The 14,307-nt window shown below is 50.0% G+C and overlaps 1 protein-coding gene across 1 annotated transcript; it reads right to left on the bottom strand.

Annotated features, from left to right (window-relative positions):
* Positions 1–2,749: 2,749 nt before the first annotated feature.
* Positions 2,750–14,074, bottom strand: ZAP70 (zeta chain of T cell receptor associated protein kinase 70). The gene is made up of 12 exons (XM_071727878.1): positions 13,651–14,074; positions 11,824–11,984; positions 11,061–11,199; positions 9,075–9,153; positions 8,312–8,352; positions 7,136–7,184; positions 6,368–6,548; positions 5,470–5,676; positions 5,016–5,208; positions 4,563–4,703; positions 3,971–4,083; positions 2,750–3,631 (listed from the first exon to the last, which is right to left on the bottom strand). Exons 1-12 carry the CDS (start codon positions 14,050–14,052, stop codon positions 3,508–3,510), a joined length of 1,830 nt encoding a protein of 609 aa, XP_071583979.1. The 5' UTR covers positions 14,053–14,074; the 3' UTR covers positions 2,750–3,507.
* Between the last annotated feature and the right edge of the window lie 233 nt (positions 14,075–14,307).

The raw sequence follows: 14,307 nt of genomic DNA, 5'->3' as shown, positions 1-14,307 counted from the left end.
GAGCTGGATGTCCACATGCTCCCCATATCTACAGAGGATTTCCTATTCACTTCAGGCCCAGGGCTTTTGACTGTTTGTCATTCCAGTCTGTGTCCCAAAATCCCAAAATCCATTTCTGAGGTCTGGCCAGGACATGGCACACTGGTGCTGGGGGCCAGGGGAGGGAGCAAGTTCTCCATCACCTGTTACACCACATCCCTGTTTACATCACACCAAGGGATGTGGCAGCTGCTACCCCTCTGACATGCCCCTGCTTTACACCCACATTCTACTCACTTGCCCCAGGAGTAGATGACTTTGAGTTAGATGGAAATTTTCCTACAGAAGGGTTTTTCCATCCGAAAATGCTGATTAGACCAAACTGAAATGTTCTGCAGAAAGGTTTTGATTCCATCAAAGGTTTCAGTGGAAACAAAATAAGCCTCGGCCAGGCTGGCTGGTGGGCAAATCTTCCTCCCCCCCTGCCAGCTCCCCATCTGCCTGCATGGCCCTGGACTTGCAAGGCACCAGTTAGGTGCCAGCTTCTGCAGCTCTCTCCCTGCATCTCTGAATCCCAGAATCCCATGTTGCATTTTCAGAATCTCCTTTGCTTCCTTCATCATGATTTTTCATGCCACTGAAACTGCCCACGGTTTATTTTTGCCAGCCAGTTCAGACTCACTGTTATTACAGCTGTGGGTAGGGCATGGTTTAGGCAGCAGAAGCTGCTGTCCTTTTGTCTGCATTGGCAACAGGAATCTCAACTCCAGGCACAAGCTCTGGAAATAAAGCAGAGTGATTTCCCCATTTTACCCTTCCTGCTCACGACTGCCACCTCCATTAAGCCTCCTGATGCTTTGGTTTCTTCTGTCTCTCCTGCATAACTCCACTCAGGGCTTCTGCCAGTGGAATTTCAGAGGAGCTGAGTGACCTCTCACTTGCCTCTCCATCCCTCTGCACACCAGAGGATGCAGCACTGCAAAGCAGGAGTCCCTCTGGATGGAAGAACCCCCCAAGTGGCACTTCTTGGGGACAGAGGGGTACAGACCCAGCACTAGCTTGGAGAACACACCTTGGCATGGGTTCAGTAAATGACTTTGGGGTAGGATATAATGCTCAGTGAGGACAGAGTTGAGTCAGTCACGGAGCTGCTGAATAAAATGAAAGTGCCCAGATAGCTGAGACAGAAAGGGCAGTGTGTACTGGTGATATCACAGTGCAATTGGTAAATAGGTGTGTGCTCGTGATAAGATAGGCTTGTTGGTGATAAGCTAGGTGGGAATGAGCTAGATCTGGGTTTGGGGTATGCTGGGGTTGCTTACCAATGCTTTATCATGTCTCTTGTTCTCACAGTGGGTGCTCACTTAGAGGATGAAGCTGATCTTTTCTCGTGCAAGATGGAGAAGGGGAGAATCAGAAGAACTTTAAAGATTCAGGTAAAACTTAGATAAAGGGGGTGACCGGAGAGAAGGAGGTGAGGAGAGCTCAGCAAGAAGAGAGGATTTGAGGAAGTTTATGGGAGAGCAGAAGCAGCCATAGAGCACTGAGCTCTGTGCTAACTACAGCCTAAATCTTTATCTTATCAGTGACACAGCTCGTGCTTGAACACTTCCAAAAGCAGAAATCACACAGATGCAGGAGTCCCAGAGCCCTGAGACTTCAGATCCTCGTTTTCAAAATCCCTTTTTCCCCCTCAGCAGCTCCTGGCACTTTCTGGTGCTCTTGGAACAGCAAAAGGAGGGTTCCTGGATGGCTTTCTGGAGGAGAAGCCCCTGCCCCCTTGTCTTGCAGCACAATCTCAAGCAGCCAGTTAGCTGAAAATTTAATATGAGAAATCATTTCAAACTGGAAAATGGAGTTGTTTTGTAAGGAAAGTCTAAACAAAATGTTTTGGCAGTGTTTTTCAAGTAGGAGGGACATTGAACCTTCTTTATTTTTTTTCCAGCAAAATAGCTGCTTTTTCTGGGAGGGAAACATGACACAGGAGAGAATTTTTGTCCTGTCTTTGCCACTAACTCACTGAACAAACAGGAACAAACCACTTTCTCCTCTAATACCTCTGTTTTCCCCTCTGCTGGTAGGAACAGTATCTCCATAGTTACATGCAGGACAAGCTGATGGGATGGAGAGAGAAAACCCTGTGGTGCATAAAATGTTGGTGTCCAGAGGCTTTATTCTAAGCAAGAGGATGGGAACTCTTGTTTTCAGCAGACCTCTGTTCTCTGAGTGCTTCAACAGGCTTGACCAAGAGGATAATTTAGGTCTCATACTTGAATACACCCCAGGAACCAGTGTCTCCCAGTAAGGTTTTAGACAAGGGCTGTGCCCTGCCTGGGGCTGTAGCTATTTATTTTTCCTCCAAGACAAGGTACTCCGTGAGAGCTACTCTGTGGCTTTTCAATACCAGAAGATGGTGAGAGATAAACTTTTCTGTATCTCAGGACTCTCTGATCTTCTGCTTCACCAACCTTCACAACCACCCTGCTCTCTGTAGCAGTGCAGACCACAGCCCCCCAATCCACTGTATCCGGGGTGTGGGGAGACCAGTACAGGTGTGGTACCAGACTGGACCAGGCTGAGCTCTCTATGTGCCTTTAGTTGCAAGAGAGCTCCACATCTGCAGTGAAGCCCCAAGATGGTGACTCAGTAGGGTTCTGGAGAGCACCAAGGAAGGATAACCCTGTCCTAGTGGAGGGAAATCACAATTATTTTTTTGCCAGCTTGAAACAGTGTCAATCGGTTTTGATAGTTCAATAACCTGAGAAATAAGTATGTTAAAAAGAGAGTTTATTTCCAAGGTTATCAGTTCTCAGGCTTGAAAAGCAAGATGCTCATTTTGGTGGCACAGAGGGGCCAGATGGCATCCAGGAGGTGAGCAGTGGGCTCCAGGAGTTTAAGCTGTTTGAGGAGCCATAACCAGTTTGGCAAGCTGTGGCAGTGCAGGGGGGTGGCCACCAGGCCACCAGGCTCTGTGGCAATGTCTGGGGTGTAAAAGCTGCAGCTGGCAGGGCACATGGAGGATGAACCACTGAGAGCTCATCCCTCCTGGGAGCAGGCAGCACACCAGCTGGTTCTTGCCCTGAGCCAAGGGGAAGGGATTTGATGGCTCCCTGTCTTGTGGCCCACCTCATGCAGACCTCACCAGAAATGTGTACTGAGAGAGAATTGGTTTTTATGGGGATTAGAAAAAATTTGGGTCATCTGGAGCCAAGACAGCTGATCCTTAATGAGCCTGGTAGGCATTAAGCTCTGAGGTCCTGGGACAGCTTTAGAAGTGGGTAAGAGGGAAGTACAGTACTGTCTGTACTGTCCTGTGCTGGGTCAGGATTGAGGTGTAAATCATGGCTGGCTGGTTGGAGACACGAGGCACAGCTGAGTGTCCTTATCTGCCCTGACAGCATCATCTTCCAGGTTCTTAGTTCTGGAGCTACTTGAGAAGCAAACCCAGCGTTTGAGAGACAAAAGCAAAAATTCACAGAGAGCCGTCCCAGGTCTCCTGCAGGAAGGGTGTTCAGAAGAGAGGGAAACTCAGGGGAGAGTTGCTTTTGACTTGTCCTCTGTCTCTGGCCCATTTTCTGTCTTGGTAGCAATGCTGTAGTAGTAGGAGCGGATTGTGTTTTCCACAGAAATAAATCCTGGACGCTCTTCCCATCTGCAAGGGCAGAAAGGAACAAATAAAGGCACCAGAAGAGACAAAAGTGCACTGCTGCAATGAGAAGATACCAAGTGCAGAAGAACCTTTGAAGAACAGGAGCTTGATTGTGCTTAGGAAGGCAGATGAGATTATTTCTGGGATGGGAAAAGGCACAGAGGCACAGAGGTTCCAATATCTTCCTCCCCAGCACGCAGGTGGAGGGGTGAGGTGATAAAGAAATAGGTGCTTTATTCATCACAGACTGGGGGATGCAACCAAGGCAGGTGACATCATTTGCTTTATGTTGCCACCAGCCAGACCATGTGTGCTGTTGTGATGGACCTGTGGCAGCCTTACCTGTAGGTCCAGCATTGCTGCATGAGGCCATACACCTCTTCTGGGCAGTTTGGGGGGCAGTCCATGCGCTTCCCTTGCTCTATGAAGCTGATGACCTCTGGGCCTTTCATTTTCTAGGAGAGGATTAAATGACAGGTTAGAGCTTGGATCCATGCACCACACACATTGGACCTTCACCATTTGCAACCCCAGCACCCAGCAGCTGCATCTCACATTGAGGCCAGCCCAGCCTGCAGCCACCATCCCAAGCCCGGGCCCAGCAGTGGGTGAGCAACTGAGTTTTCAGCTCTGAAAGTGAGAGGAAGGATCAAACAGAAGAATTGCTTTGATTCACACCCAAATTATTTTGTTTTCTTTTTTGTTTCTTCTCCTTACTCTCTTCCTTTGTTTCTTCTGAACCCAGAACTTCAGGATGCAAACAGTCTAATCTGAGCCTTTTGTGATGGAGGAGGGAGCTGTTCCCTTTCCCCTCTGCTCAACAGGAGGAAAAAAATCCCACCCAAGGAAACAGAAATCATAGGTTCAGTTTGTGTCAGCCTGTTAGAGGGTGGTACCAGACTGTGGCATCCATCCATGGTGAGCTCTGCCTCACCTTGTATGGTTTCTGCCCGTAGCTGAAGGCCTCCCACATGGTCACACCATAGCTCCACACATCACTCTTGCTGGAGAACTTGTGATAGAGGATGCATTCTGGGGCATACCATTTCAAGGGCCACTTCCCAGCTGTCCTGGCCTGTAGCAAAACAAAGAGGACTGTTTCCACCCTGAGTCACAGCCTGCTCTGAGCTGAAACAGAATTCTGCTTTGCTGAATGTTTGTGTCATATGCAATGCCATGCTGCTGAAAAAATCCCTACTGCCTCAAGGTCTCAAGCCTCAACCCCTGAGCCCCAAACCCTAGCCCAGGCCCTGATGTCTTGCTAGCCCTGCTCAGCCATCCCTGGCTCCTAGGAAGATCCCAGACCCCCTACTTCTGGAACTCTCAGCCCCCCCATCCAGGAGGGCTGCTGCTGGCTATCTGGATCCTTTGCTGTGCTTACACTTACCTTGTAGTAGCTGTCATCAGCACCAAGAGCCTTGGAGAGGCCAAAGTCACTGATCTTGGCATAATGCTGGTTGACCAGCAGAACATTTCTGGCTGCCAAGTCCCTGTGCACAAAATTCTTTTCCTCCAAATATTTCATCCCCATGGATACTTGGTGCATGAGCTCCACGATATTGCTGACTGTAATCTCATCCCTGGAGAAGATGAAAGAAAAATGCAGTAATAAAGGACCTGCCATTGTACACCACAGTCCCCTCCAAGCTTTCTAACAAGAAGGGAGAATGAACATGGACATCTCTGCTCCAGAAGCCTCCATCCCTATTACCTCACATCAAATATTATCTCTTTCTGCTGTTATCACCTTTCCTCCACCTACAAAGCCAGGGTCCCCTGGCAAGAAAGTGTTTGATGAGAAGTGCAGAACATCAGCCAGCCACATTTTATTCAGTACTCACTTCCTGGAAGCCAAGAACTTGTTGAGTGCCCCTCCAGAAGCCATTTCCATCACAAGCATCAGGGACTCGGCCTCGCAGACCCCAATCATGCGGACAATGTAGGGGTTGTCCAACTGATGCATGATCTGAGCTTCCTTCATCATTTCATCCTTCACTGTTTTCTCATTGTTGCTCTTCAGCACCTTTATGGCCACATCAATCTGTTTCCTGTACAGGGTGCAAGAGAGGAACACACACAGGATGAGCTAAACAGCAGCTGGACTCGTGTCTCACAGCCAGGAATGCAAACCCCATCCTATGTGGTACTGTCTGATCTCTGAACAGCAACCTCAGCCACCTGGTTTTGGTGGAACCTTGCACAACACTGATACCCTAGGCCTTCCAGAAGGCCAGAGGAAAGGATCAACTCACCTTTAGACATGTAGGCCAGTATTTTCCATCTGTAAATCTGAAGGTGCATTCACCTTGCACACTGAGGTCTCCATCACCATTGCCATATTTCAAGGGGGAAGCTCAGACACAAGGTGGGTAAAGGCCATGTTTGTGGGGTCACAGACAACCAGTGACAGAGCCAAGGATTGCATAAGTTCTGAGTCTCCCTCCTTTGTCCTGATGTGGACCAAGATGACCTCAGAATTCTGACCTCTGAGCCCAGAAAATGCCTTCAGAAGTGGCAGTTTTATGCCTGGGAGTGTGCAGTGCAAAGTTCACTCTCAGGACAACGAGGCTGTCACTGCACGTCCATGGAAAGTTATCACTGATCTTCCAGAGTATCTCTTACACCTGCACCCCACTATCATGTTAGGGCTCATCTAGCTAGAAACAGGATAACTGGGGACACCTCAGCCTGGAGCACCCTCCTCCCACTTCCTCAGAGTCCTTTCTGGCCAGCACTCACTTTCTCATTTTGTAGACTCCTTTCCTGACACAGCCAAAGTTTCCAGCCCCCAGTTCCACTTCATCAATCATCAGGTTGTCCCTCTTCAGGAAAAGCTCCTTCCCTTTCAGTTCCTCAGGGTCACTGTAGGGGCTCTCATAGACAGTGGTGTCCATGGGCAAGAGATGTGACTTTCCTGCACCTTTCCAAGAGATACAGGTTTTTTATAGCAGTAAACAATGCATCCTTCCCCATCTCTTCCCCCTCACCAGCTGGGAAGGTTTTCTCTGGTCTCTTGTCCAATTCTCCCCCAAGCTCCATCATTCAAGCCTCTCTCCAGGGCACCTCCCTCCCTTTCACAACTGGTGGCCTCTCCTAGTTACAGCTGCTGAAGGAGCCAGGATGAGATGTTTGAGCTGCCCTGCTCCACCCATCAGGCCCTGCAGGACCTGGGCATGGCTTCACCCCACTGAAATGGAACCCAGTGCACTGAGCATTTAGTAGGCAGGGGGAAAGGTGGGAAATGGGACAGGGCTTGATTTACTGGGTGCTGGGTGTAGGCAAAGAGTTTTGCTGTATTCTTGTCTCAGGGCCCTGAAATTAGTAGGATGCTCCTGGGTGCAACCCCCAGGGGATCCCCTGGGTGCATCCCCCTTATAAAGGGGCTTTGTAGTACAGCTCTTTGTCCAGAAGGTGATAGAAATGTCCCAGGTAACCCCCATGCTTCCTGTGGCACCCCCAGTTCCTGGTTCCCCCTGTTAGGAGGAGAGGGTTTTCAGAGATGCTCACCTACAGGCTCTGGTGTATATCCATCTGCATTAAGAGACCCAAGGTGTCTCTGGAAAAGGAATGGGGAGAAAGTGGGTAAAGCAGCCAGGGAAAACCACTTCAGTTTGAAATGGGACAGGAGAAGGAGAGGAAGCCCACAGAGCCCTGGCTGCTGACTCCCTGTAAAAGGCCCTGAGGTGGGCACAAGAAATTGGAGTGGTATTTATCTGAGTTTTCTCTCCCTGTCCCAGCAGGCAGGTATCCCCACAGCAGGGATCAGACCCTTGGGGGATTCCCTGCCACGGAGCCTGGGTGCAGCCTGGCCCTGCAGCAACCCAGCCTGTGCTGGGTGAGATGCTGAGGGCTCTGTGCTCACCTGAGCAGCAAGGGCCATGCACCCAGGGCTCTGCTTTCCTCTCTGCCCCCTCTGCTTTCCCCATCCCAAAGCAACAAGTGTCCTGCAGCAGCGGGGGTCATCCCACACAAGGAGAAAGGAAAACCTGGAGGCAGCTCAGCTGGCATACTGTACACCTACCTGCCCTAAGAGGGGTCCCCAGGAGCACACGGGGACACTGCACAAATCCCCTCTCCCAAAAGCGGGCAGCGCTCGGCTGCGCGTTTATCCAGCGCAGCTTTGGGCGCTGCTCGCAGCAGAGTCCCCGGGACACAGGAGCTCGGCGCGGACTGAGAAAGCTCCCAGAGGAGATGGGTCGAATGCTCAGGATTTTCTTCAGCCTCCTCCAGCCCAGCCGAGGTGGTTTCAGCAACTGCTCGGCTCTCAGAGCCGTGACTGAGCGCAGAAGTGCCCCGAGGCCAGGGACGCAGCGGGAGCACAAAGACCTGGCCGGTGGCCAGCAGCCAGCAGCAAAGCTGAGCTTTCCCAAAAACCAACCCCTATCTTCCTTGCTCCTGCCTGGCAAGGAGGGCAGGGAGGGAGAGGACTCCCCGGGGACAAGCACACATGTTGCAAGAAGCACACAGTATGAATGGAAACCATTTTCAGCCCTAATGGTAGCTGTGCCCAGCTATTCCTTGTCCCCATCCAAGCTGGAAAGGGGACAACATTGCAGCTGGGCTTAATACATTCCATTTGAGTTACTGCCTTTTAGAGAAGAACAGAGTTTGATCAGCAAGCTTGAAATGCAATAGTATTAAACCCCTGAGTTACCAATAAAACAGACCCTCCCCAGAACTTACACTCACGGAGGGGTGGGTTGGTGGAACTGGTGCTGCAGACACTGTGAATCAGGAGAGAGAAAGGGTTACTGAGTGTCTGCCTGTGCCCCACACAATATCAGAGCATCCTTGGAGAACCAAGTGGATGCCTGGGTCTGATCCCCTCCACTAAAGGCTGATTTCCACAGCCATAGCCAAAAAAGGTGTGGAATGCCTGGATGTGGGTATCATTCCCAGAGCAGCCCTCAGGAGAGGTGCAGACCCACTGCAACACCCCCCAGAGCAGGGACTGGCTGAGCTGTACCCCAGAGCCCCCTGCCCAGGGGTCCCACGGGCAGGCTCTGAAGTGACATCTGTAGTCATTGGCCCAGGACATAGCTGCCAACAGTTTGGAGTGCTCAGCTCAAGAGACCCACCAGGAACCAGACTTGCAGAACACGTTTCCTGCTGCCTAAAAGCAGGTTATTTTTCAGAAGCCATCTGTTTGGCACCAGAAGCCCCTCATCCATTTGGAGCACTGAATTCCCCATCTGCTCCTGTGTTGGGGCCATCCTATGCCAGGCCTGAAGGGTGGTGGCCACCTTCAGCACAAAACATGATGTGGGACTTGCCTGGCTTGCCAGAGGAGCAGAGCCCTCACCATTCCCTCACTACGAGGGGCTGAGTGACACGGTTGGACATGGTAAAGGAAACTTGGGTTGGCTCTGCTCAACCTGGCCCCTCTTGGTAGGAAACTGAGTCCAGGGATGGCACTGAGAGGTCAGGAACTGAGAGGTCAGCTCACCTGGCATGTTGGGGTTGAGGCACGTTTCCCTCAGGTAGAAAATCAGCCCATCCGGTTTGAGTTTTAGATACTCCACCAGCTGGGAAAGGAATTGGAGGCAAGAGAGTTTATTTCAAGGATAAAATTATCTCTTTTGTGGTTTGGGTTGGTTTCTTTTTTTTCATGTTTTTTGGTGGTGTTTTTGTTTCGTTTTTTCCAGACAACTTGTGTGGCTTATGGTAATAATTTCTTTCAGATCTATGACAGGGACTCAATTCTTTCTTCTCCTATCTAGGCACTGAGGGATCTCCTAGAGCAAGTGCTTGTATACCTGGTTATATGCCAGAGCTGGGAAGAATTTGGAAAGTTAGATAAGGAGCAAAGAAAGCCAAAAGCAAAATCTCCAGGAGGAGGGCTGAGTAGGGCATTTTCAGTGTAATGTTATTGTGGTCCCAGCCAGAAAGGTTTGAAGTTGTGTTATGTTTGATACTGCATGAAAGAAACCTTTTGCTTTCCCAGAGGAACCCCAGGGTTAGCTCCATGAATCCCAGGCACTTTTTCACTGCAGCAACAACCAGGTCAAGCACAACAGGGACTTGATTCTGGCTGGAGATGACCAGCCCAGCCCCTGGCCACCAGACTACAGGAGGAATGAGGCTTTCTCCTCCCCTCCTGTCTGGCTCAGATTTCATCTGCAGTTGGGAGCCTGGCACAAAATTCTTGCCATAAAAATGTCCCAAAGTCTTTGTTTTCAATCACATTTGGAGTGAAAACAGTCCTGGGAATTCAAAAAATGCAGCAAAACAGAATTACTGTCCCCCAGACAGCCCTTCCCCAGGGAAAGCACTGCTTTCCATACCCTGCAGAAGGTCTGAGGTGTGTGCCAGGGGGCAGAGCCAGGATCTGGGGGTACAAGGGATGCCTCAGCAGTACCAAGACATTCCCTAAAAACCCTGCCCACTCCTCAGGAATGCTGCTGGGACACTACAGCCATCTCCACTTCCCAAAGCCCCTGGATCTCAGAGGTGATATCTCCTTGCATTCAGCTCTTCTGTCATGTCAAGATTTTGGCAGCTAGCTTAAGACTTCTGGCCTCCCCTGCTCTTTGCACAGAAGTCAGTCACCTGGAAAACAAAGTGACAGCCCATACAAAACAGTTTTGCTGTCCCAGGGGGACACCCAGGAGGGACAGCCCAGGGTGAGCAATGTCAGAACTCCGAGGTGCACACACTGTGGCTGAATGTGTGGTGGTTGCTGAAGGGGTACAAGTAATTAATAAAACCATCTTGAGTATCCTGGCTTAAAACTGGAAATGACAACCACTAATCCTCTTCTCTCATTAGAGGGCACCACCCTGGTGTAAGGTGTGAAGGCAGTGGCCAAGCCAGCACAATTTCAGTGCTGCTGTCATATTCCAGACTTAGAAATGAATCATAGAATATCAGGTTGGAAGGGACCCCAAGGATCACCTGGTCCAACCCTTCTAATATTATTGGGGGTTTCTGAGTGCTTGTTTGTTTTGGTTTTAGAATAAAACCTTTTTAGAGACTGCACAAATTTAATCCAGCAGCTGACCCCCCCCCCTCTGCTGATGCCATTTACCAAAACAGCCATTAGATCTTTTCCTTACAAATGAACTCTATTATTGTTCTACTCAGCTCGTAAAAACGTTGATAAAATGCTTACTTTAATATTTCATGCTTGGCATATCGAGCAAAGCCCCTGCAGTTACCAAGATACTTTGAATTAGGCATTTTCTTATCTCCAAATGTTCAAGTTTTTTTGACAGATTCATTTTCTCTCCCCTGAATGCAGTGAGGTGAACTGACAGCCAGCCAGACCCAGGGAACCTCAGGGCTTTCTGAAAGGGGCTGCAACCACCCATGTAGAGTCTTAAAGCCTTTAAAGCTCCACGTGGACTTTCCTTGGGGCATGGGCAGCTGTGACAAGGGAAAAGCACCTTTGCTTTAGCAGGATGCTGGTGGTCAGCATCCCACAGCACTGTACCTGCCAGAGTGTGTCAAACTTGGTGCCCTCAGGGATGGAGTACTTGCCAGACTTGTCCTGGTCTATCCGGTAGTGGTACACGGTTTTGCCATAGACAAGGGAGAGGGCATAGGTACTGTTCTCCTTCTTTTCTCTCAGCCTGGGAGGAAGAATTAGAAGCAATTCTACATTTTGCTCTGCAAATAAACGTGGCTGCAGCAGTTGTGGGGCGCTGGGTGGGCACTTGGTGAGGTGTCCCTGCACCTGTGCTAGAACTGAAGCTTTCCTGACAGAGGCTGAGGAGGGACCCTTCACCTTCAGCCTCTCACCCTTCTCCTCCTCCCTCTCCAGCTAATTTTTTCTTTCCCTAACTCACTCAGGAGATAGGTAAATGCAGAGCAGTCTCATCTCAGCAAAGGTGCAGAGCAAATGCTTTCTCCTGTATTTTATTTTCCAGACATCATCTGTGTCTTGGTATTAAACACCTCTACCCACTGAGCCCCCTATCTCATATCAGCCAGTGCATTAACAAGCACACTTCATAGAGATTTCTAAACACAAGAAACAAATAAACTCACAACTGACTCTTCATGGGAGTCCAGACAGTAACAGGTTTGGAGTGTTAGCCCCTGTCTTTGAAAGCTCTGTAACCACAGCCTGACCTATCCAGCTAAAACTCCTCTGAGGAACTTTCACGTGAAACAAATATCTACAGGGCAGTGGGGGTGGGGAGATGGTAAAAAGTGCAGGGATCACAGCATCTGCCAGTGGTTCGAGGACTCACAGGAACTTCCCATCAGGTAGTGCCCCAGAGTAGAGCCTCCGTTCAGCTTCATCGCGGGCGATGCTGCCGTGGTACCAGGGCATCCTTTCATGGGCTGTGGTGGCAATGAGCTTCTCCACCTGTGGAGCCTGGCTGATGATGGCCTGTTCAAGTGCATCACCCTGGAAGAGAGTGGGAAATGAGACCTCCTGCCACTCTGCTGCACTGCATGGTTTCAGCACAGGTTATTTTGCAGCCTTTGGGGCAGATGACACAAGGAGCCTGGAAGGGTTCATAATGAAAGTGCTTGTGCCCTTAATCATGCCTATGGTAACAGTGAGCTGAATTCTGCAGAGCAGAATTCCTTGCCTTTTTAAATTGATCCCATCCCTCGGATCCAGCTGAAGTGAGTTGCTGGTGGGGGAAGGGAGAAGACATCCTATTCCTTTGTGGTGACTTTAGGCTTGCAGGGTGTCTTTCAGCCTTACATTCCTGGGAGAGCAGGACCTCCTTCTAGTGTCTCTGCCTTCCTGGCTGCTCATGTCCCAAGGCACTACAACTTGTCCAGAGCAGTGCAGCCTGGAAATCCTGTGGGAGACCCTAAATTAACTTTGCTGGCCCCACACATTTTACAAACAACTGTAGATTTTCTTTTGCCAGTAGGTGGCAATGTCCTTTGTGTTATCTACCAGCGTCCACTGATCCGCTTCGAGGGAAAACCCCGTAGATAACTTCATTCTGTTAAGCACCTTTCATCTAATAGAGCCAAATTTAGAGATCTAAGAAAACCTCCAAAAGGAGAATGCCTGAGCCATCTTTCTGTGAGGACTTGGAAGTGTCTGAGTAGCCACTCTCAAGGTGACAGGAGAAGAAGGAAATTATTACATGGCTTCCAATGTGACTATTTACAGTGTTTCTACTTATACATATTTTATATATATATATATATATATATTCCAGTCTGCAGTAAGACACAGGAACCTGTCTGTAGCTATTTTTAAATCCACATAACCAAGAGGCCTGATCCAGCACCCAGTACCTCAGTCTCATTGGCAAAACCTCCACTGACTTTCTAAAGTGAGGAAAACCTGAGCAGGAATGGAAGTCTGGTTTCATTACATCCTCAGTGTTCTGGAGGTCGTTCTGGAGGTCCAGGGACCTCATGCAGAGAGTGGTGGTGTAGCTGCAGCAAGTGTCCCAAGGGCTGTAGAGGAGCAAACAGCACCCGGGGCAAGGTTTGCAAAGTGGGCAGAGAGCTCCAGCTGAGGCCTGCAGAGCAGGCACAGCACAAGCCCTACAGAAGAAGAGGATGAAGACTTGGGAAGACGTTCAGACCCGTTTCTGAAGAAGAAACTGGCAAGGAGAGAGGTTTAAGACTGCTTTTAGTGCCAGCAGCCTCTGTGGAGGAGGACCTTGCTTTACCATGCTGTAAGAGGGGTCTGACAGTGCCAGAGGAGGGTAGAGCAGCAAGAGCAGAGAATCTTAGACTGTAAGGGGTTGGAAGGGACCTCCAGAGATCATCCAGTCCAACTCCCCGCCACAGCAGGATCACCCAGGCCAGGACACAGAGGAATGCACCCAGCTGGGTTTGGAAAGTCTCCAGAGAAGGAGTCTCCACAACCTCTCTGGGCAACCATCACCCTCACAGTAAGGAACCTTCACCTCATGCTGTGGTGGAACTTCCTATGTTCTGGCTTAAATCCACGTCCTATTACTGGCTTCTTCCTCTTGCCACCCACCCCTCAGCGATTTATAGGCGTTCACAAGATCCCCTCTCATCCTTCTTTTCTCAAGGCCGAACAGCCCCGGTTCTTGCGGTCCCGTCCCACCCCTGGCCATGGGCGGTACCTCCAGCTTCCAGGTCTGCCGCACGTAATCCCGCACCATGTTGTCCCTCAAGCTGTCGAAGACCCCGGGCTGGGGCTCCACCCCGCTGGGGCGGTTGCAGGGTTTGCGGAGGGGGCAGCAGAGCCCGTCAGCATCCCTGGAGTAAAACTCACAGAGCTCCTCGGGCCCGCAGTGCGCTTTGCCCCCCGCGATGGCGTAGGTGCCGTTCATCTGGCGTTCGATGGAGTAATGGTAAAACTGCAGATTGTAGACCACGGAGAGGACGTAACCCCCCAGGCTGCGCAGGCACTGCCGGAGCAGGAACAGCCCGTCCGACATCCCCGCCAGCTTCAGGTGCTCCTCTGCCTCCGACCTGGCAATGCTGCCGTAGTAAAAAGGGAGGTGAGCGGCAGCATCCGGCATCTCTGCCCAACTACCAGGGCTGCTCCTCGGGTTCGCTGCTGGGGATTGATCTGAAAGAAAGAAGCAAAAAAAAAAAAAAAAACAAACAAAATAATTCTTCACTGACGCGGAGTTTTGCAAAAAAAAAAAAAAAAAAAAAAAAAAAGAAAAAAAAGAAGAATAGAAAAAGAAGAAGAAAAAGAGGAAGAAAAAAAAAAGAAAAAAGAAGGAGGAGAAGAAGAAGAAGAAGAATCAGAAGAAGAAGAAGAATCAGAA

This window comes from Heliangelus exortis, chromosome 28 (genome assembly GCF_036169615.1).
Source record: "Heliangelus exortis chromosome 28, bHelExo1.hap1, whole genome shotgun sequence".
Classification (NCBI taxonomy): domain Eukaryota; kingdom Metazoa; phylum Chordata; class Aves; order Apodiformes; family Trochilidae; genus Heliangelus; species Heliangelus exortis.
This window is presented reverse-complemented; position numbering and strand designations above follow the sequence as displayed.

What these genes read in the sequence shown, in the direction of transcription:
- ZAP70 (XM_071727878.1), bottom strand. Translation starts at nt 14,052, where the DNA reads ATGCCGGATGCTGCCGCTCACCTCCCTTTTTACTACGGCAGCATTGCC. An exon ending in ACGGGCAGAAACCATACAAG is followed by an intron (nt 4,084 to 4,562) that starts GTGAGGCAGAGC and finishes ATCCTCTCCTAG; the next exon opens with AAAATGAAAGGCCCAGAGGT. An exon ending in CAGCAATGCTGGACCTACAG is followed by an intron (nt 3,632 to 3,970) that starts GTAAGGCTGCCA and finishes CTGCCCTTGCAG; the next exon opens with ATGGGAAGAGCGTCCAGGAT.